At 33.7% G+C, this 24,469-nt stretch overlaps 1 protein-coding gene and 1 pseudogene across 2 annotated transcripts; both read right to left on the minus strand.

The window, feature by feature from the left end:
- Positions 1–7,679: 7,679 nt before the first annotated feature.
- On the minus strand, positions 7,680–13,505 carry LOC143601435 (glutamate receptor 3.7-like; annotated as a pseudogene). The gene is made up of 6 exons (XR_013147652.1): positions 13,229–13,505; positions 10,937–12,194; positions 10,153–10,430; positions 9,698–9,729; positions 9,016–9,422; positions 7,680–8,175 (listed from the first exon to the last, which is right to left on the minus strand). The product of XR_013147652.1 is annotated as a glutamate receptor 3.7-like (transcript).
- Positions 13,506–15,188: 1,683 nt separating this feature from the next.
- On the minus strand, positions 15,189–24,176 carry LOC143602292 (putative GPI-anchored protein At1g61900). The gene is made up of 8 exons (XM_077079458.1): positions 24,071–24,176; positions 18,145–18,315; positions 16,952–17,521; positions 16,141–16,386; positions 15,987–15,998; positions 15,587–15,712; positions 15,400–15,438; positions 15,189–15,315 (listed from the first exon to the last, which is right to left on the minus strand). Exons 1-8 carry the CDS (start codon positions 24,174–24,176, stop codon positions 15,260–15,262), a joined length of 1,326 nt encoding a protein of 441 aa, XP_076935573.1. The 3' UTR covers positions 15,189–15,259.
- Positions 24,177–24,469: the final 293 nt, after the last annotated feature.

Raw genomic sequence — 24,469 nt, forward strand, 5'->3', positions numbered from 1 at the left:
TCAAGGTAGTTATTCATAACAATTGCAAACCATTTTGCAACTTCTAGAGTTTTTGGGACCGGTTCGAAATCATATTTCGTGTTGGCATGTTTATCCCATCAACACCTATTAGACCCCATGCTTGGGTGACCCTCTTCGCATGGTTCTAATTTAAGTCGTCCTACTTGTATCAACTTGTAATATTAACATACAAACGGTTAGGTGACCTTTTTCCCATTTATATGCCAATATTACCTCAACATATTAATTTACTCTACGCGGTTAGGTGACCTTTTTCCCACTAAGAGCTTACTAATATGTTAAGCGTTAATACAAAAGGATGGTGTTTAACTTGTTATCCTTAATTTCAAAAAGGGATTTTTAGTTTTAATAATTCTAGTTATAAAACTTTAAATCATGTTCTAACATGCATTTAGTAACATGATTATTTTGAAACCTATTTTCAAAATTCTAATTTATAATAAAACCATTTTATTATGGGCGTGAGACGGCTAGTTAATAAATCCATTTTATTAAACTACGTGTCACGTAATTACCGATAATTATTAGAACCCGTTTTATGCTTTGTTAATTAATTCTATGTGACGAAGTTGATATCCTAATATCTAACAACCACACAATCAAACAATCAATTAACAAGCATACATAATTATACTAGACACGAGCCACTAATTTAGACCACACTTGTTAGCCGAAACAAGTGTGTGTCTTAGGTCCAATCCTAAGGGACACATGACACATGGATGTTGTAGCTCCCACTCGATCCCGCATCCAAATGCTTCGAGCATCTTCTTCAACCCCGTTGTGATCCATTGGGCCTGAACTTGGGCCTTAGCTTCCATAAGCTTCCATTTGGGCTCATTGGGTGGGCTTAGGTCCATTTGGGCTTGAATCCCTTTAATGGGCTTGTGAGACCCATTATCACCATACCCGGCCCAATAAGGCCCAAACTTCCAATTTTGCAATCTTCTTCAAATTTACATAACAAATGTCCTAATACATTTTTTCTATAAAATAAAGATATTACAAATAATCTATTTATTACATACCCATATGAATAAATAATTACAAAACTGCCCCTAATTAATTATTACAAACCGAAACTTTGAATAATTAATAACAATCACAACAAACATCCATTTGGTCTACGGCTCGGTCTAGTTTTAACAAACATAACCCGTTATGTCTTAGGAACCCGTTCCAAAACCCCTTGACCTTATCGGGCCTAGCCCAACCCATTTTGGGCTTGACCCAATAACTTGATTATGGGCTTCGGCCCACATGTGCAAAACACATGGGCTTCGGCCCAATGAAAATTCTAATGGGTTTCGGCCCATTTAACCAAAATGGGCTTCGGCCCATTTAACTTTCTTCCCTCCTTTATTTTTCTTCTCGGTTAACCCATTAACCTAAAAAGGTGGACTTCGGCCCAATCATATCCGAATTGGGCTTCGGCCCATGAACTCGGTTTTATATATATATATTTTTTTTTTTTTTTTTTTGAACAAAGCCAAAAATAATAACAAGATTAAATACAAAAAATCATGCATGTTTATTTTTGTATAAAATCTTTCAAGGGGAAAAATATAAAACCGAAAACCCGAAGCTTAGTTTCCCGTATCCCGGCTCTTGATGCCATTTGTTGGGTTTCTATGAATATTTTATACTAAGTTAACCATTTAACTAGTCACAATTAAGGCCGAAGCGTGATATAAACAAACTAAACATATGTATCCATGTGTTTATATATGTATCTAATACAAGTTTATATAAGATGTGTTCATGAATAATCTAGTTTATTCATTTCATAAGATTACCAATAATCTATTTATTAGAAACCCGAAGCAAGGATCAAATGATACGGGAAAACTAAACTATCAAAGCTTGTAAAACTTACATTCTTAAACCTTTAAGATATGTAGTTGATGTTGAAGAAGATGATGATGTTGATGCTAGACTTTCAAAGGGAAAATCCTCAAATAGAATATACCCCGAGCCTCCAACACACACCGAGCTATGTTAGGGAGCTTGAACACGAAAAACCGAGACCCGAACCTCTTCTTTCTTGACTTGGCCGAACCAAAGAAAACAAGAGAGAAAGAGAGTTGTGGTTGTTGTTATTGTTTGTTACTTGAAAGTGTGTTTTTCTTTATAATAAGATCATGTCTCATCATATCAATGTTAGGTTTTTTAGTCAAGTGAAGATCACTCAACCTTTCACCAAACTTTACCAACTTTGACCAAAACTTTTGGGGTGTGGGGACCACCCAAAACCGGCCCCAAATAAAATTATTATTATTTTTTTTTTATTTTATTTATTTTATACTTTATAAAATATATAAACACCCCATCTTTTATAAACCATTTTACAAAAGAACATATAGTTAAATAATCATTCCAATAATAATTATTTGAATAAATAAATTAACCAATTAATTTATTTAACACTTTCAAGTAAGTATTCAGAAACCCGATTTTCTGAATGTGTCGTGTTCTGTATTTGTCTTATAGATCTTATCTTAACAAATACATAATTGGTGTGTGTCTAACTCGTTATTGGGTATGACCCGACTTGGATCAAACACAGCTAGCCACATTAACCTAATTATATGTCTCGGGCATACGGTATTCCAACAATCATAACATCATGTTTTAAACTATTAAAGCATGAAGGAAAATAGCACAAACATACTCGAGGAATGAACACAAGCATAAAAAGAAGAAAATTGAAACTTGATCGGTTTGACTTTTGATAGTCAAAGTAAGCAAAATTCACCAAAATGAGAGAATAATAACAATACTGTGTAAATTGAGTTGTGGCAAGTGAAATATAAAGCAAATGAGCTCTATTTATAGGTAAACGTGGCCAAAGATGATAACAAAGAATTAAATTTGGCCAAGACTTGTTAACTGTCACACCCCGACCAATGAAGGCGGAAACGTCGAGGCGCGACATGATTGCTCATTGCACAATGACACTATAAAGTTACAATATTTAAACAACTCATTTAAATCCATATCATCATAAATAACACAACAATTGTTCATACAAAATGCCAAATAGATAGATAAACAAATAACTTGTTCTTTTATTTTCTAATATCCTAAAGCCAAGATAATAAGTTTCTTTAAGTAATCCAATCAAGCTAACATCAAACCTGTAACATTGCATAAATTAAAGTTTGTCAACACGAAGGTTGATGAGCAATTTTCATAGTTTTGGACAATAAGTATATAGTATGAAATCCACAACTAGTATATGAAAACAATAAATAATAGCAACAATTTAGATAATAAAACCGTCAATAAGTATACATTGACGAACCGTCAATAAAATCGTCAACAAGAATACATTGACGACACCTTTCTATATGGGGATACCATATATACTCGGAATTAACGTATGATCACACTTTGATGAGGCTACCCGCCTTAGCATTCAAGAGGCTACCCGCATTAGCATTCAAGAATTTGCACATAATCATGTAAAGCATATAACACCAAATCGAGCATTTATTTAAGTAAACATATACAATACGTGTTGTGGTTTAAGACTCAAGTATAAATCATTTGAATTTGAATAAGTATGCAATGCCACCCCCAAAACGAAAGATGGAAAACGGGGGATGAAAACGTACTCACATTAACAAGTAACTTGAAAGATAGTGTCGTGAATAATCGGAGAGATTGGTTTAACGAGCAAGACCTATATTAAACGGGTCTTGTGTTAATAGGTAGTCTTGGAAGGGTTTAAAATAAAATACATGACAAATAAAGTAAATAAATAAAGTTTAGGATTTAAAATGTAAATATTTGAGAAATCAAAGAAACGTGTTTTGTAAAATAAGTTTACTCGAAACCGGGTCTCGGTATTCTATTCATTAGTTTTTTTCTTTTTTTACTCAACCTATGTTAAGTAATAATGTGGGTTAAAATGCGATATTGCAAAACCCTTGGTTATAAGAATACCAAAACGAAGTTTAAACGAGTGTCCGGGTTTGTCGGTTCGAGACTTGATAATTGACCAAGCTCACAGTTAACTTACCAAAATAATAAATGTTATGAGATAACTCAATAAAATCAAAAGAGACTTAACCAAGTATGTAGTTCTATTGTGAAGAACCTTAACGTTCGTTAAGCGAGTATACGACCTTATCGGTTCGAACTTGTTATAAGATCAAGTTGGTTACCGACATGCCAAGTATGTTTAAAAATCAACTAAAATTGATTTAAAATATAATCTTGAAGAAAAATATGAGTTTTGGTGGCTAAAAACACACTTGTGTGTCTTAAGCGAGTGAACTCGGTTTAGTTCGGTTTTTGGTTCGGTCCTTGACTCGGAATAAGACCGAGGATGGTTACCACATACCCAATTACCATGGAACTTGTAAAATAACTTATAAATAATAATACTCAAGTTTTATATTCAAAAAGTTAACAATAAAGCTTTTAAACAAAAGTTCGGTTTTTGGTTCGGTCCTTGACTCGGAATAAGACTGAGGATGGTTACCACATACCCAATTACCATGAAACTTGTAAAATAACTTATAAATAATAATACTCAAGTTTTACATTCAAAAAGTTAACAATAATGCTTTTAAACAAAAGTTCGGTTTTTGGTTCGGTTCTCAACTCGGGATTAAACCGAGGCTAGTCACCACATACCCAATACCATGGAACTTGACAAATATGAACAATAAACTAAAATATGTAGAAGTTAAGAAAGTATAACAAGTTATATGGTTAGATTTGTTAAATATATAAACAAGGACTACAAAGTCCTCCATGTAACCTTGCCTTACTAGCCCGACATTTCAACCGGCCGAGACCGGATAAATGAAAGACCGAAGGTAAACAAAGAGTGTATATTATATATATGTTGTAACATCAAGCTTTAAGTATTGAGAAGTTAGTTAAAATGAAAGATTAGCTTATGAAGAACAACCTTAGAATTTAAGAATTTGAGAGAGAAATGAAGAAATGAGCAAGCACAAATGAAGAAGATGGGTGTGTATATATAGGGTAAATTGAATGAGTCTTTCATAAAGGGTGTTTCATGAAAATGGGTTGGTTATAGACCCAAGAAAGCACAAACTACAAATGGGTCCTTCAAGTCTCCATTTTGGTAGTTTTAGTCCCTGGAGTTCGTTTTGAGCGTTTTCGGGGAATTTTAAGAACCGAAAAGGGTGTTTTTTTTGATCCAACAACTATAAAACAAATATTTAACATACAATTCATCATTTTGATAATATCGAAAGGTTCGGGATACAAAACGGGTCGAGTTTACATTAAGAATACAAGTATAAAATACCCGAAATTGACAAATGTCACATTAATGACATGAATAACATTCGAAACCTTTAAAATGATCATAAAAGTTGAGTTGAAACATAAGGAATATATTCAAATAAGTTTATTATCATCAAAATGAGTTGAAGCATCTTTGAAATCATTTAAAATGATATTAAAACAAGTTAATAGAAGATCAAACATGAAAACATGTAACATAACCCTAGACTTGAATAAAATACAATTAACATATAAAATACATAAAATGGAGTTTATGATTAAAATCGTAAAGATGAAATAATATTATTATAAGTTAAAAGTAGAGTTTACTAATTACGACAATTCGAAAATTTAAAACGGGTCGTGTTTGAAATTTAACGGATGCTACATTAATAAAAAAGGATTATTAGGTTACCGAGCCAACGCAGCATTTCAAATACACATAGATACACGTCAAAGGAAAAATATCTAAAGTGGTGGCGAATTGTTGTTTGCCTTTTTGATAATTGATGTTTTACGTATCCATCAAAGTTCTGGCCCACCTTGACTAAATGTGGTTCATACTTCTACACGTGGGACATGTGTTTCATACAGCATTGGTGACTCGTCCTATCTAGTATGAGTATTTACACTCAACTAATTTCAAATCACTTAAAATAAAATAATGTGACATAATATTACTTTTATGCTCACAAGTGACTTTTAAGATTAATATTTTATACAGAGGTAATACGCATTGCGATATTTTATTACAAACGTAGCCACCTTTCGTATAATAATAACTAGATTTTATCCCTATATTATGGGGTTGTTTTACATTATTTATTTTTAATATTTATATATTTATATTTGAATTTTAATTTTATTAATTGTAAGAAAGTTAATAATTAATATACTTAAGGTTTGAAATAAAATTTCTTCACAAATAAATGACATGTTATAATCCGGTTTAAAAGCTATATGGGTTTGGTGGTACCCACTACCCTGTTTATTTTATTTATTATAAAATTGTTTCTTAGTTATAAATTTATCTTTTTTTAAATAAAATAGGATATTAATTATTAGTATATTCCTATTTTATAGGATTTTCATATCAACTATTTGATGAGATTAATTTTTAATATAATGAGATGCTATAAGCCGTTTAAGAGCTATCTGGGTTTGGCGAGACCTTTACCCGTGAATTTGGGTCAAATGCTTGAGAAACCTTCATTTACAAAAAAAAAAAAAAACAATCTGATGGCTTAAGAGAATGGTTGTTCTACATTTTTCATTTTTTTAATATTTAGTTTTTGGATTTTAATTTTCTTTATTGTATGAAAGCTAATAATGTACTTAAAGTTTGATGATTAAAGGGTTTCATAAAAAAAATGATATGTTATAACCCGTTTAAAAGCTATCTAGATTTGATGACCCATGAACCGCTTATGTTTTTTACTATAAAATTATTTATTAATTATAAATAGATATTAAATTTTAGTATATCCCTATTTTATTGGATTTTCATATAAAATAATTGGTAAGATTAATTTTTAATTTAATGAGAGTATATAACCCGTTTAAGAGCTATCTGGTTTTGGTAAGACCCATACCCATGAATTTGGGTTAAATCAATGAGAGGCGTCCATTTAAAAATCAAGCAATCTGGTGGCTTCCATAAAAAGAGGGAGCAACCATATCGCAACACGTAGGATTTTAGGGATTTCGTTTATATATATAGAATTTTAGGGGTTTCGTTTATATATATTATAGATATAATTATATTTCCGCTTTCAAAGCGACAATTATTTATTTTCTCACTATCTACAAACACTTGGCCCAAGGGTAATTTTATGGCTTTTCTTATATATGAGTTAGGTGGGTTTTTTTTTTTAAATTGGTGACGGGCCCAATCACCAACGTTGCTCACAACTGTAGGCATAGGTGCCATTTTGCCAATAAGTATATATGGGTGGCTGGTCTTTGTCAGTCGTTAAAAAAGATTATTTTATTTTACTACAAATTAAATTTCACATAGGTATACTTTATAGTTATAAGATGAGAAGTTATGGATATTTGTAGCAAATTGTTTAATATAACACATCAGTTGGAAATAAATTTCATTAGTGATTGATGGCCAAGTGGCTGAGACAAAAATTTTTCAGAGTCAAAGGTCGTGGATTCGAGTCACGAGAAGTAAAACAAATTTCATTAGATTTGGTATAACTCATGCGCATCGCCAGTGACGGATTCAGAATTATTCGTCGATGAAAGCGGAAGATGAATAAATCAAACTGGTATAAAAGTATAATAAAGAACGAAACAAATTTCTTCATAAATTATTGATGAAACTATATCATATTAAAATTCAAATTTCTCTTTTAAGTATACATATACCATACACAACCAGACCTACCTACACATGCACACATTTACAAACTTATGTTTATGTAGCAAATCCAAAATAAAATCTAGTATCTAATAACATTAAACAGTTTGAGAACCTTGTGGATTACCATCATCTTTCTTGAACATGTTCTTGATGGCCTCTTCTTTATCATCAATAAATTCACAAAAATTAAACAGCACACCATAGCAACCCCTTCGTGATGATGATGTTGGCGAACTCGCGTCTAACATCTGCTTTTGTTTGTAATAAATATATTGACGAACGGTTTGTAATAAGAATAGAACGAAAGCAGTGAGTGAAAAGATCCCACAAATCATGTATAAACCATAAAAACTGCTCATTTGAAGCTGATTAGGCTCGGTTTCACGGCCCACGCCACTCGAACAACCCTTTTCACCAAACCAATTTTCATGGATTTCTTGAAGCTTTCCGTTTTCGGAAAGTTGCGTGATTGCTAAGGATAGTGTGGTCGCAAGAGGCGAGTCTCTCTTGAATGCCTAACATTCGATTAAAAAAACAATGAACATATAATTTGCTGATGTGGATTATTTGGTGACAGATCATCCAAAAACTGACAGATCAGCTAAGGGTGGTTAAAAGCAAACAACTACTTTCACAAGTTGTTATAAATTTTAGTTTTCTGAAAGCAGGTTGCTATTTAAGTAAAAGAAAAAATAAAGGTTAATTATAATTACACCAAAATGTAACTTATTTGCACTTTTCTGTCATTTGTATGTTAGAAAAAATATTTCTTTTCTCGTCTATCAACTACAAACCGAACCGAAATAAATTTATAATTAGTGAATGGTGTAGCCCAAAAATTTTAGTTTTAAATGTTTAATAATTAATTAATTATTAATTAACGAAATGAAATTTCAGGGCTAAATTCATAATTTTGGGCCTTTTTTCTCAGCACAAATTTTCAAGTCCAAATGATAAAACCGAAACCAAACCCACGTGAAAATTGAATACCCAAAAAACCGAAAGGTTCTCGAAAATCCAAAAACTGAAACCAAGCCCATTATAAAACCAAAAACCAAAGCCTAACGGTTTTCAAAAACCCAATTTTCGGGTTTTTGGTTCGGTTTGAGCCCAAAACGGACCCATATACACCCCTAGTATGTAAGTGACCCCTTATGACAGTTAAATTAGTGACTTGGCACCAATCTTTTTAAATGCCATGAAATGTTATAATGGTCAAAGTAAGTTTCATTTTGATGTTATCAACCCAAAAAATACCATGCTATAAGCAAGAAACCAAAATAGGCTAAAACTTTGCAAGCAATTAGCTATTACACGCATTAAGTCCTAATTTTTAATTTAAGAAAGTTACTTACAAATCCCCAGCCGCTTCTTGTAAACGGTTGACCAACAATCGCAAAATCATCCCGATCCAAAAGAAACAACTCAACATAAGGAAGCTCGTCAACAATGGCGGCCACGCCACCATTATGTGGGCCCAACCGCAACGCCTTTTCATATTCATCCGGTGACCCGAGTTGAACAAGGGTAGATCTAGGCACAAAAAGACTTTCGGCCAAATAAGTATACGCGAATGACCCAACTTGATACCCGATTGGCAAACGAGTAGCCACTAAACTATCAATTCCTGTGATTGGTGATGGAAGCTGTTCAACCGTGAGGATGGATGTTAAGCTTGCGGTGTAGCTTGCTGTTATTACCATTAATACAAATAGCCATACCACCATTACCAATCGTGCAAGCGGACTGATTGTATCTTCCTCTGCAATTTTAACATGCGACTGATAATGATAACTATAAATTGTTTATAGAATTAAAAGATAATGCATGTTCTAATGAAGGTTACACATGTAACAAAGTGCCATTTGATACAATTATTAAACATAATAAAAAGGATAATTTCTATTCAAAGTTGTAACTATTTTTTAAGAAACATTTATAGCATATGTGGCATCTGGTGTGTGCAAACACTAGCATGTCATAACCAATGCCGTGCCATCAATTTACATAAAAACTTAAAGATTAAGTAACGCTTACGATTTCTCTTGAACAGAGTCGAGAAACTGAACCTGAAAAACAAATAATTGTAGGTCAGCATCATTCAACTATTTCAACACATTGCTTATATTAGAAGTGGCAAGATGGTGATGCCAGGTGGGTTGGGTAGCGGGCCAAAATGATGCGGCAAGGGTTGCCACACAAACTTTTGTTTTATGTTTTTAATATTAATTTTGTCCTTTCGACTAATAGGCATTAAATTTTGTATGATAAAATATTTTGAGTAAATTACACTTTAATGCCCGTTAGTTGATAGGACAAAATCTGTTACAAAATGCAAGCATAAAGGATATTTCTTGTTATTTCATTAGTTCAAGAACGAAAAGTGAAATGTACTTTTTCTTTTCTCAACTTGAGATAAAAACAACCCAAATAGTCAAATCGACATATTTACAAGTAAACAGGTCGAAATAATATATAAACAAAGAACTTACAAGAAAATTGTTACGAGCTGTCTCTTAAGCGGGCCCTTAAAATCATCATTAACACGGTGTTCAAGAAGCCAAATAACAAGAGCAATTAACACGAAGGCCGCTGCAGTGACACACCACATTTCTACAGTGAACGGTCTAAGAAACACCCAAGTACTTGCTTTTGAATTATTAATAGGAACCACTATCACAAGACCAGTTGTAGCATAAGGCTGTGTGTAGTCAACAATCCTAGCTCTGTTTGTTACAATTACAATATCTCCAACCGCCCCGTCAAATGTCTGTTAATAAACAAAATAATTTAATTAATTAGTTTTAATAAGGTGCGCTTCAAATGCTCGTATGCTTTAACTTTTAAGTGTTTGATGAATTCCTATTGCTTGATAAATTAATAGATAAAAGATGACCCAAAAACATTTTTTTCTGTTTAAGTAGAAACATAAGAGTAAAAAACTATTTTTTGAGTTTGAATAACAAAAAATAACAAGAAATAACAAATGGCTATTTTTCTAAATTTAAAAAATGAAGAAAACGAATTTATTTTTTTTAATTAAACATGCCACGCCACTATTTATATAATCCACATTAGCATTAGAAATAAAGAAAAAGAAGTTATAATCTGCCACATCAATAGTAACTTGATAATTGCATAATATTTGAGTGACTTTGGTGGAACAAATGGAAATCTGATACCACCAGATAATCAGTTTTACAGCTCACGTAAAATTGATTATGGGCAGGTAAATATTGAAGCCATGAAATAAGATTTAATTAACATTATACTTACATCGTCCATAACGAGCTTCACAAGCTCATCATAACTTGGGTTGGTAATACCATCTCCAAATGGCACGAATCTATAAGGGAGTTCATAAGGAACTAACTTAAGTGCTTCCTTAAACACATCAATACAATATCCTTCAATCGTATGATTACTTAATTCTGTCACAAATTCAACAAAACTAGCTCGTTTCGGTATCCCAATTCTTAATGGCCATTCAGTATCACCGATAACCCATCCACGAGGCCGATCCGTTTTCCCTCCGGGCCAAGTAATCACACCGAGTTCATCATTTGAAACCGAAGAGCTCGTTTTATCCACTTTCAGAAGCTCGGGTGGTTTGACCGACAGACCCGAGTGTTTTGACCAATAACCCACATCACGAACCGCTAGTTTGACCATGTTAAAAACTTTATAGCCAGACGGGACCAAGTTTCTATCGCCGTCAAAACGAATCCAACCTGTCAAACCATTAAAATTTGTCTCTGATAATATCTTCACAAATTGCTTTCCACCATCAAAAGTCTTGAGTTTCCCAAATTGTGACCCAACAATCGTAAACGTTAAATTGTTGTTTTTATTAAGAAAAGTGTCAATCGTGTGTGCTACGGTCCACACAGTATCATACGCATACGATGCATAGACATTGTCATCCGGTAATACTTGTGGAGTATGCTGACAAATACCAACAACGCCCTCGATAATATTTAGAAACGAATGGTTTCTGATGTAAAGGAGGATAAAGTCGTACAAAGCCAATCAGTCGTTAACCATATATAATCACTAGTTGTCATATTAAGCTTATTCACCACTTGGAAAAACTTCAATGTGGGATCGGGATTAATGTGAATGATATAAACACGAGGACCAAGTGGGATTGACCCGTTAAGCACATTAGTGATGTCATCAACGTTATAATTAACGGGCAAAGCTAACTTATATGAAATCTTTGACTTTCTTTTTTCCACCTCATCATCTAATGAAAATACACCATTCCTTCCGTACTCGTCATCCGTGTAAATTGTGATCACTTCTTTCCACCCGTAAAAGTCGATTAAATTAGCCATGGCTGCCATCTGATACGCATCACTTTGTGTGGTTCGAAAGAAATAAGGGAATTGGAGGGAAGATAAAGTGGGGTCTGTTGCAGCGTATGATACTATTGGTACTTGAACACCGTTTGCAATTTGGGATATCATGTGAGCTACAGTTGACGATTGTGGCCCGATTATTGCTACAACGTCTTTCTCGAGCATCTGAAATGCTGATAAAATGTTTCGAGAAACTTTATTCGGTAAATTTAAGTTGCAGACACATGAGAATACAAAAGACAGTGCATATGGCTATAACATAAATTAACAAGAAATTGACATTATGACTATGTTTAACTATATATTTAAATACACACACACACAGTGTTAGATCATTACAAAACACTAAATTATAGCGAGAACAAAAAGAACATGCCTAAATAGTTTAAACTTTTATATCAATGCTTCATGTTCTTTAAGATAACTATACATACATATGCGTATGTTATGTAAATAAAAGAAACTATTAACTAATCTATCCGTATGCTTTTCTTTTAATTCTTAAGCATTTACCTACACATGTGTAGGTTTTACAAACAAACGGAATTTGTCCATATACATTTAATTTCAAGAGAGAAATAAAACATTGTATTTTAATCATTTTCTTATATTTCAAATATTGAAAAATTGTTGGACGTAATTTCGGACTCCAAGTCACAAGTCGATGAACTTGACGGACCAATAATGGCAAGTCGACCATAGTTGGTTATGTTTCCTAATTACAACATGTTTCCTAAATGTTATGTTATTATAATAGGTAATGTCTTGGCTAACAAGTTAGGTTAGACTATATAAACCGAGTTATGGCTAGACATTATAGAACGTGTGAGCGGTAACCGAGTTAGGGTTCATCTACAGAAAACGAGTTATGTGTAATAGGGGTTTTTGAGTTATATTTCTTCTAAATAATATTGAGAGTTATTCAATATTAATTATTGTGTGTTTACGTTTTGGTAAGTTATATCAATTCGTCCTTTAAAAAAAAGTGGCTTATCTTGTTCTTCAGAAAAAACCAATAATTGATGCCCTAAGTTAACTCTACTCTTGTCCCTTGGGCTAAACTCTAAAGAGCTATCCAAAAGGCCAAATTAAAACTCAATATTAATATCAAAAAGCCTAAATGAAAACTCTACATCAAGTATCAAAGACTTAAACCTAACATAATAATTTGATAATTAATCAAATATATTATATTATATATGCATACCTTCAATTGAGCTCTTGAAGACACTGCAATTAGAATCCTCCATGATTAACCTCATCTGAGTGCCATTCAGAATCCTTGAATCCCTATTCACATCAATAACAGCTCTTTCCATGGCTGCCTTTGCAGCCTTACCGATGACTGAATCAAAGGAAAATAGAGCCCCAACATTTACAAAAGCAGGTGGTTTTGAGTAAGCACACGTACTGTTGACAATAAGGAATAATAATAATAATAAGACTAGTACTGGTACAGTGGAACCCATTGAAAAGCAAGCATCACAGATTAGACATGAAATTAGGTTTTAATGGTGGAATTTAAGGTGGGGTTGAGGAAGCTAAAGTACACTTTATAGATTATTAGTGTGTTTTTTGGGTGTGGGTGTGGGTGTGGGTGTGGGTGTGGGTGTGGGTGAATGATAATTATGGTAAGATAAGAATAAATTCGCCTAAGAGTCCACTCAATATATAAATATTTTTTTTAGAATAAAAGGCAATCAATACATGGGGAAATAATCAAATATGTTTGTTTAAGAATAAAGGCAAGGAAAGCATGAGGAAATAGTCATGGTTGCTTAGACTTTTATGCATTATTATGATTTTATATAACCTACACTACACAGGTACAAGTTCTGTTTTTATCAAATCTGAAAAAAACATAAAAATAAATAGATTGAAACTTGGTGTGTCGGTGGATTGGTTCGGCTTTGGGCTATACCGTTGCCCACCGGCCCTGATTTTCGACAGAAGAATATTGTTGTCTCTAATATGACACATAAATAAGGAATGTCAAGTAAAAAACTAAATTTTATGGAGAAAGGGAGAGTTATGACTCTATTCGGGACCGTACCGGTACCGACCGGTTCCGGTACGGTCCCGGTATCGAAAATCACTAATTTTTGGTACCGGATCGGGACAGTACCGAAACTAAAGGTAAAAAATCGGGAAATACCGGTACCGGTACCGAAACTTAAAACTTTGGTACCGATTTCGGTACCGGTACCAATACTGAATTTGTCAATCCCTACTCTATAATGCTGTCTTTTGGTAATCCTTGGTCAATCCCAACAGTGATCCACCTTTTATCATATTTGTTCCCAAACGTCCCCGACTAATAGAATTCTAACGTCGTTAGTTACAGGCCGCCGGAAAAACGGTTTTGGCTGGAAAACTCACATTTTTCACCTAGAAACTCAATGCCGTTAGTTACCAAATGCATTTTTCCGGCGACCTGCAAGTAACGACGTTAGGATTCTGTTAGTTGTGGACCGTTGGGAACAAATACGTTAAAATATGGGACTGTCAGCAACCATCTCGTTAGTTAAGACCATCACCGACCAAAACGTGACAATTATAATTAATAAAAACCAATACACCTTCTGATTACAGTACCCTTGATTTCTTATGAAAAAGTTTGCATACATGTGCCTATAGACTTAAAAACATGATGTGCATTTGTGAAAGGTGCATGGAGCATCTTAGGCTTATTACAAGGCATGAAGATCTAAAACCTATATTAAAAAAATGTTCATAAAATTTATTATTTTACGCTCATCAACAATTTAGAGCAACATGATATGATTTTCCGAAACATTTTCTTCATCAATTTGTACTTTTCAAAAAGTTCCCTAAATTTTCACAATGATTTCACGAGATCTTCACGGCCATTTCACAAATGTTTACAATCCTTCACACAAAAAATGCATATAAAAGAATCCACAACAACATAACGAGTAAAGTCACAAAGCTATTCCCCTTATCCCGAATCTTTGGCTTTTTAACGGTCCATTTTGTTAACTTATTTTTGTATCCCATGATTATTTTACATTTGTGAGTTTTACTCTGAACAGCCGTTCTTAATGCACAACATGACAATTGCTTATTTGCTTACACTTAAAAAATACTATAATACATCATACACATAGGCTTAGGCATACCCAACGAACCAGGTAACTCGATCGTGGTTTCATGCCCAAATTAGCTTTGAAGGCTGCTAGTTGTATGTCACTGTGTTGGAATGACTCTAATTTGAGCATCAAATGAACACGGCGAGCATCAACAAAGTTGAAATGAAAAGATTATCCTGCAGCCCTGTAAAATATATTGGTATATCAAAAATTAATTAATAACAAAATTAATAAATTAATTAGTTTCTAAGTTAAGAACTAAGCTCACCCTTCTGATCTGATGTTGCTTTAGGAAGTGCTGGAAGATCTGTGCCTGTGGAAATCATATATTCGTAACGAATTAAATTTTGTTTACTTTAGCATAGATAAATATGACACTTTTAGTTTTGAAAGAGTAAATATGATATTATGCATATGCATGAATTTTGAACTTTTAGACGAACAAGCAAACCTACTTGGATTAGACGAAGTGCGTGGCCATGGTGCTGCAACATTGTCATTAAGGTCGCATTTAAAGTCGATTCCTGAACTTTGATCATACGTCACATCGAAAGGCAAGCTTGGAAACAAACAACCAGAGTCTAATAAAAAGATAATATGAGATTAGATTAAACTGCCAAAAAAGCATTATTCTTGGTACATAAATTTAGTTTGTTACAAACAATGATACAGGTGAGTACGCTTACATTTTGGTGTAACAAACCTGAACTTATATTAAATAATTGATTTTTAATTTTATTTTATCAATTTGACCCATTAGAGAAAAAACACAACATGAATAGATCCCTTCATAAGTAAATGAGTCAAAATTGACACCTCAAAGCTGACATGCATTATTTCCAAAATCGTACATACCTTGTGACCCAACTGTTGTATATCAAGTAGGCAAATCCATGATTGACAACATCAAAACACCCCAATAACAACACCACCTATAAAACTGTTAATTAAAATGGTCTAGCCATATCATAAAACACAAGAAATGTTGGGAGGTACGTGGAAAATTAACCTTGGAGAGAGAAATCTTTGAGCTTTACACGACAAATGTTGTAAACATTAAGCGTGACATTAGCCTTTTGCAAGCTAGCAGCTAAAGAAGAAGCACAACTTATGGCTTGCAAGTTTGTAATGAAGCTTTGATCTTGCAACTGAGTAAAGTAATGCTCCAAGGCATCACAACAACTTGTTTGGTTATTAATCTCCTTTCCGCATTCTTTTGAAACGTTGCTCATGTCGGGAAACACAAGCGGGCAAACTAGACCGAAAAGAAACATTTTATTACTAAAAAGAGGACACTGAATAGGGTTAGTTGCATAAAAAGGTAACCAATTTCTATCGAATTTTAGATCTAGTAGTCAACTTTGTTATCTTTAAAGCCGTCATTATAAAGATTGGGCCTATTAGTTTAGCCCATTAAGATTGGCGGTGCAATTAACCCGTTTATTTTATGTAATCTTAAAGTTTTGTTTTATAAACTAGTTGGGTATTTTATGTCAAAATTTTAAAATTAAAAAAAAATTGATCATAAGTTTTATAGTTTAAGCTATAGTTTTTTTTATCAAATTAAGTTTGTATTTTGGTTGTAAATTTCTCAGTTTAAGTATTAGCATCTAACAAAATAATAATATTAGGTTAAACAAGTCATGTTCGCGTTAACCCTATAGATATACATTAGTCTTTGATTCACGTATTTTACATGAGTTTCATGTTCACATAGTGTTTTAGTTATCTAAAATATAAAACGAAGCAAAGTTAGTTACCTTCTTACGCAATTAACCAACATGCAAAGCATAAGTTTCATATTTACGACACAACATTACCTTTATTAATCTTGCAACTAGAAATTCCTCTCAAAACTTTACTTGCACTCAAAGGCTCGAGTTTACTCGCGAGCCAACGAACCACAATCTTCTTACAATCATCGATCACATCCGGCACACCATAATTCTTTGAAGCCATATTCACCGCAGTATCCATTATAGCGTTCTCACAAACTTTATTACCGCATTCTTTCACAGGATCAATTATTTTACAAGATTCAATAACTCTAGAATTGTTCAAAGTACTTTCAATATCTCTAAGATCTAACAATGGGCAAGAAGCAAGAGTGAGGTTTGTGGGGTTGATCGAGCATATTTCAAGAAGTCGGTTATAGGAACCTTGAGCTTCCAAGAGCTGTGTGATGTCTGAGAGGCAATATGTGGCGTGCGTTTCGTTAATAGTGAGGGTTCCGCTAGAGAGACTAGATTGGGCTATAAGGATGTTTATTGTGGCATCTAGTTGAGAGCAACATACTACATTGGCTAGATATGGTGCTAGTGGACCCCAACAATCAATTGCGGTTGTGGTTATGATGCTTTCGGCTTTTGAAAAGTTCAATGGACAGTTTCCTGAAACGTTTAAACAGCTCATGTAACGTTCAAATAGATGGTAAGTGATCAAAAGGTTCAAATGTGAATGTGTCAAGATGGACTAGTTAAAACTTAAAAACGAGTCCCTTTTTAGTGCATATATTTGCATATATTTAGTGCGGTGTTTATGTTTGCGAAAAAGCAAATATTAATTAATACAATAAATATCTATTGAACGATGCAAACCTGGCTGACAGGTTGAGTAACAAAATCATGCTAAAAGCTTAAAAATGAGTTATGTTCATTAGTTAGTGCCGTCAAACAAATTGGGTTGACTAAAACATTTTTTTAAAAATAAATAATTGATGTGTTGATTACATTTACAAGATCCAAATAGTAAAATGAAAGTTTAAACTTTTTTCATAAATAAAACTATTTAGAAGGTTGTATGCATTTATTTTAGATTTATCTTAGCAAAATCCTTCATTTGACCTATTGGGCTCATTCGAGATAAATATAATCTAAATCAACTCATTTGTAGTTAATTGCGTCAAAATAGTCAACTTTGTGATTCAAATCAGATGTATCAAACAACTAAATCTACTTTCCCATTTCTTGGATCATTATCATAAGGACCAAATTAAAATATGGTGCAAAGATACCTGAAAGTTTTGGCACACCAACATTTGTAAACGGCATCAAAGGTGAAGGCGCGAGTAGGCGAAGAACACGCTGTTGATCCAAATCAGGAGGTTCACCGGGTGATTGAAACTCCTTAATGTTTAATCGCGATAGATTAGAACCAACTATGGTGCTATACGACTCGGATACCCCTACATCCCCATGCACAATCCAAATGTAATATTAATAAGTTGGTTCTAATAAGCAACTTCAAACAATTTATTCAAAACTACTTATTTCACTCTCAAATAATCCGCAATTTAGATATCGAAATTTGCTTGTAACACACACTAATTAAACTATAATGATTAAACCACACGCTTTAGAGAAATGAACTTACGGATAAGAAGCAGTAGCAATGTGAATGGGAGCATTAGCCGTTGATAATTACATGTACGAACTTGATCCATCGTTTCCGGAGATCATGAACTGTAACTATATATACACACGAACACATGTGTGTGAGAAATTGAAATAGGGTGGGTGGAGTACTTGTGGTGTCGTTGAATGGCGGATTTTGGGCGTTTGTTTGTTTCACACGGAAGAAGGGAAATCAGTGAGTCAATGACTTCAAATGCAAGGATGGGTCACGTGCGATGCGTGTGCCGGCATTTCTGCCGAAATTGAAATCAACTTTTCAGTATTTTAAATTAAAAAAATGGTGTAAATGGTAATTAAAATAATATTAAAGATTGAAGAGTAAAGTGTCATTTTTGTTCTTGTGTTTGGCAAATAATGCGAATTTAGTCAAAAAAGTTTATTTTTTGTATATGGACCCTCCATGTTTCCTAATTCTTGCCAATTACATCCAAATCACTAACTCCGTTAAATTGAATCATTAATTCAGGGGTAGACATGTCTTTTCACTCTTTCTTTATTACATGAGTACAGTGCCAAAATCGTCCCTGAAGTTTGGTCACATTTGCTAATTTCGTCCAAAAATATTTTTTTTCGCAATTATACCCTCGATGTTTCCCAACTGTTGCCAATTTCGTCTAATTTGTTAACTCGGTCTAAATTTAACGTTAACTCAGGGGTGTTACTGTCTTTTTCATATTTGTTTACATTGTTATTATTATTACGCTGAACTAAACCCCTTATATGACTACAAATAAAGAAGAATAAACAAACGGATAATATATTGGATTCAAACATAGGAATCGTGAAATGTTATATATGTCATCAAACAAACACATAATAACAATAATGTAAACAAACATGTAAAAGGACAGTAACACCCATAAGTTAACGTTGAATTTAGACCGAGTTAACAATTTGGACGAAATTGGCAACGGTTGGGAGAAATCGAGGGTCTACTTGCGAAAAAAATATTTTTGGACGAAATTCGCAAATATGACCAAACCTCAGGGACGATTTTGGCACTTTACTCATATAATAAATAAATAGTAAAAAGACATGTCTACTCCTGACTTAAAGATTAAATTTAACGAGGTTAGTGATTTGGATGTAATTGGCAAGAATTGAGAAACATGGAGGGTCAATATGCAAAAAATAAACTTTTTGGACTAAATTCGCATTATTTGTCAAACCACAAGGACGAAAATGACACTTTACTCAAGATTGAATTATACTCTAGAGTTTTTTACTGATACAGGGTGCGAGAAAAAAAATTATTTACCAAAATATGTGATTTAAAAAGTATTTACCAAAATAGGTATTTCTTTACTTTTTTTTTCTGCCTATCTTTCCGGGCGCACGCATAAAGGCATGATTAGTTCCACAAATCTCACCGCACTTACCATAGTAAACTCCTTGTTGTACCAAAATAGAGATTTGATTTAAACGACCAAGTACAACAATTTCTAGATTTCAGTGATTGAAATGATGGCAACTAGCGAGCAATCTTACTCAATGGGGCATAAGCCAACACTAACCAATCTCTTTCTTCCCACGCATCATATGAGTAGTAAGCGGAGCTCTAAAGCCAGCCGGGCCGTGAGCACGGTGGGGACGGGCTTCCCAAAAAGCCAGCCCGGGCCGGGGTCAGTATAGGATGAAGGGGACGGCCCTAATGTTGTGTTGGAAAAGCCAACTTCTTGGGTTTCGGGCCGAGAAAAGCGGACGTGGGGACTTGGGTTGGGGCGCATCGTAACTAAGGGATTCCATTTAGGGCGAGCGGCTTTGCACCTACGGAAGAGCTAGTTAGTATGACTCCCTGTAGGGAGATAGCTAGTTAACTTCCTCTCCTGCCTTCTTCATTAAAGCGAGCTTTTTCCCTGTTGAGACAGATAGTTGACTTACACGCCCTATTCAATAGGGGCTTAGCGAGTGTTTGAAGCCACTTGCAGGCAAGCCCCTAGGTCAACACAAAGGGGAGGCTAGCAATCGCATTTAGCCGATTCATTCTTATTAATAACCATCTCTCATTTACTACCGCTCGTACTCCCTATCTAGGAAGCCACTCGACTGAAAGGAGAGGTGCTAGAAGGCCATTTATCTTTACTCAAAAGCCTGTGAAAGCGGGTAGGTACTACGGCCTATAATCAAGATAAAAAAATAGCTTTCTTTACTGCAAGTTCCTTGCTTGACAGTTTTCTTTCTTCTACTAAATAAAGAAAATATAGATAAATCTTTGAAGGGGTCGTACGATTGATTGCTTTTTCACTGCCGGGCAGGCATAACTAGTAACTTTACTATTTCTAAACCCCACCCCCGACCCCTTAGATGAGGCAAAGGCCGAAGCTGCTACAATAACAAGGGAGCTGGAGGAAATAAGACTGATAGATGGACGGGAGAAACTCTTTTATCATTTTGGTTTGGTATATGGGCGGGAGGAGAATAAGAGTCTCGTAATTCATTGGATTATTCAATAAAAAGAAATTATTTAAAGAAGTTAAAAATGTTTCTAATTAAATATAATAAAAGTATTTTGTTGGATTATGATATCTTTATTAAAAATATATTAAATGTTTTTTTAATCTTCTATAAATGTGACAGTAAATTTTTAAATCTCTTTTTAAACATAATTGTTTTTAGTCATTACAAATATTTTTCTAGTTTCTTTAAAAATATTTTTATAAACATGTACATTAAAATTTATCTTTATTTGGATTAAAATTACATTCTAAAAAGTTATAAAAAAAGTATGTTGCAAATTCTATTTACAAAATAATATGTATATTGTGACTCGTTTTATAATTTTTTTTCTTTATATAACGTTCCTTTTTAAATGGATTTATAGTTTATACCTTTTCTTGTTACATTTACATTTTCTTTCAATACTTTTTTATATAACTTGTGGGGATCGTTTTACAAAACAAAAAAAACCCACTTAAAAGAGATAACCTGAATGGAATGAAGTGAAAAAAATTGGATATACCATAAAAAGCATTTTAATAAAAAGGCATTTTTAATAGAAAATACAATAATACATATCGTTTTATCATGATATTTTTTCTAGTCTAAATACCTTTCTTAAATATTTTTTTAAAGCCATTTAAAACCTTGTAAAAGTTAAATATAAAATGAATATATTTTTTTTAAAGAAACTAAAGTAATATTTATAAAGACAAAAAAGACATTTGTATTTAAAAATCGTTTTATAAAAAGTGGCAGCAGCATCATCTATAGAAGATTAAGAAAACATTTAATATATTTTTTATAAAGTATTATGACCCAAGATAATTTTTTTTTGGATAAAATATCTAAATTTGTTAATTAATAAATTATATTAGGTTGATACCCCAATAAACTTAGGAGTGAGAGAGAAAGTTTTAAGGAAATACTATTTTGGTAAATAGTTTTCAAATCACTCATTTTAGTAAATATTTTTTCCTCCCACCCTATATTAGTTAAAAACTCATATACTCTGCTTGTAATTTTATTACAGCTGATTTTTTTTTAGTTTAGACTTTAGTTGTTGTGCATCACTTGTAATTCTTATAAAACTAGTTTTTCGACCCCCCGCAACCGTAGCCAAAAATGAAAGTAATTCAAAGTTTATGATTGGTTGTTTCACATTGCTTGCTCAATGTTCTTGTAGCTCTCAACTAACTGACATTACCAAATCAGAAGTAAAGAAACCTACACAAATTGTGTACCACTCGAAAAGCTTTAAAAAGCATATAAGGTGCCATTCGTTAAAAAAGAAAAACGTTACATTACCTACAACAAAAAAATAATACTTAAATCTTGAACAGTAAGTCCATCTTGAGGCTCAAGATTAGCTTGTCCAACCAACATTGCAAGCAAGAGTCTAATTGCAAATTTGCCTTTAGTTTTATCGTTATCTACATATGATTAAAATGGTTACCATGTCGTCTTTAATGCTATAAACAGCAGGCTCATCAGTCTCACCAACTTTATTGTGTCCAACATTCATAGCTTGTAAACATCAAATATTGAGAATTTAATAAGTCCGCAATGAAGTAGAATACATAATTATAATAACACCTTTAAATGGTCTCTTTCATGGAAGATCCATTTATTAAGCTCACAACTTGACATCAACAATGTTTATACACACAAATGCATACTCGTTGCTAAAGAGATGTAAAAGGCCAAGAAAGATGACTCTTGCATTATTCTAGCCTGCAATATAAAAAAAAACAACCAAACATCATCATAGCCATAAATCTATGTGAAAGGTGGAATCACAAACATAACCATCATACTTCCAAAGGTCAAATCGGAGTCAAAAGACTAAAAAGTAAACCGAACATCATCGTAGCCATAAGCATCATCACATATCATAAACGAATATTAAATTGTCAACTTGAGGCTCAGGTCGTATCACCGCTGCAACATACAATGTCACGTCTAAAACCGAACTTCATCATAGCTATAAATCGATAAATAGTACGTTTTTCACTTCAAAATTTAATCAGAATTTAGAAGCATTTGATGTGCTCAGTCTGGTTTTTAAATCATCATCATAGCACAAATGAACTAAATTTACAAAATGAATGCTAAGATATCCGTTATGGTTGCAACATACATTGCCATTCCAAATAACGGAGTACCATCATAGCAAAAGACAATGTGCAAACAACATAAGCAGACTAATTACAACCGCTAAAGTACAACCAACCTTCCGTATAGTAGAAAAAAATAAAGCTCGTAAAAAAGGAGCCGCAACAATAACATCAAATGTCAGATGAGCTCAGATTGGTTGCAAACCATCATCATAGAAACCTTGAACACCTTTCAACCCATAAAAACCAGAATCTGCCACTAAAATGAATGCAATCTCATCATTTCAACCCATAATAAGAGCATCACATCAAAGTTATATAAACAATCCGCGACTCATCATAACCTTGAACCCCATACGTTGCAAATACGCGGTTGCCATACACGACCCAAAAGTTGCTGGCAACAAAGAAACCACAACGACGAACAAACCAAAAACCACCAACAATGAACAACAACCAACGGACTATTGCCCATCGAAAATACCAACAATTGATATAAAACTTAACCAATTTCAAGTACAACACATAAAGCATAATGTACACGCAGATAAACCACTTTCAAAACCATGACATTAACAAAATATACCAGCCATTAACAACAACCGTTGACACATGCAAGGGTGAAGATGAAGGTTCTGATCACAATAACTATACCACCACTGCTACCTAGGGTTTCCAAAAAGAACCCGGTAGTAGTAGGTTAGCCCTGAAAACCCAACCCACCGCCTCATATCCGCCACAATAACATATCCGATCACAACCTTGAAGCTATAAACAACCAAAAAATGCTACTACAATGAGAATAATCTCTACAATTCAGCCCGTAATTAGAGAAACTCAAGAGCCTCACCACCATCAAACACCACCGGTGCCTAGGGTTTCGCAGTAGAAACCAACAACAATAGGTTTGGTTGAAGAAGATGGTGCCGAAGAAGAAAGAGATGCAAAGTTAAGAACACAACTACCGTCTTACCTCCACCGCCTAGGATTCCAAAATGGAACCAGCAACTGCCACCGTCGCTACCAAAGACGGCCGTCGGCAACGACGGTTTACCGGCACCAACGTTCGCTTCCGTCATAGACAGACAGAAAGCACGCTTGGCCGGAGTTTTTGGCAAAGGAGAATGTAAACATGAGAGAGAGAGACGGTAACGACGGTACCATAGAAGAGAAATATGAAACACTAAACCCTATGACTCATCTGGTGAGAGTAATGAAACCCGTGAGTTAGCTAGTGATGTAATATCCAGGTGTCATCTCATTAAAGCTTAAGAAAGGTGCACAACTTAATAAGCGAGGGGTACAACTCCAAAGCTGTGGTAATAAATATGTTTTGTTAACTTTGCATCTCTTTCTTCTTCGGCACCATCTT

This window comes from Bidens hawaiensis, unplaced genomic scaffold (genome assembly GCF_021521415.1).
Source record: "Bidens hawaiensis isolate Kalapana, Puna unplaced genomic scaffold, B.hawaiensis_p1.1 tig00001960_1, whole genome shotgun sequence".
Taxonomy (NCBI): domain Eukaryota; kingdom Viridiplantae; phylum Streptophyta; class Magnoliopsida; order Asterales; family Asteraceae; genus Bidens; species Bidens hawaiensis.

Coding starts and splice junctions, on each gene's coding strand:
- LOC143602292 (XM_077079458.1), bottom strand. CDS start 24,176: ATGACGGAAGCGAACGTTGGTGCCGGTAAACCGTCGTTGCCGACGGCC. Junction 17,522..18,144: donor TGGTGTGCCAAAACTTTCAG/GTATCTTTGCAC, acceptor TAAACGTTTCAG/GAAACTGTCCATTGAACTTT. Junction 15,439..15,586: donor ACGCACTTCGTCTAATCCAA/GTAGGTTTGCTT, acceptor CCACAGGCACAG/ATCTTCCAGCACTTCCTAAA.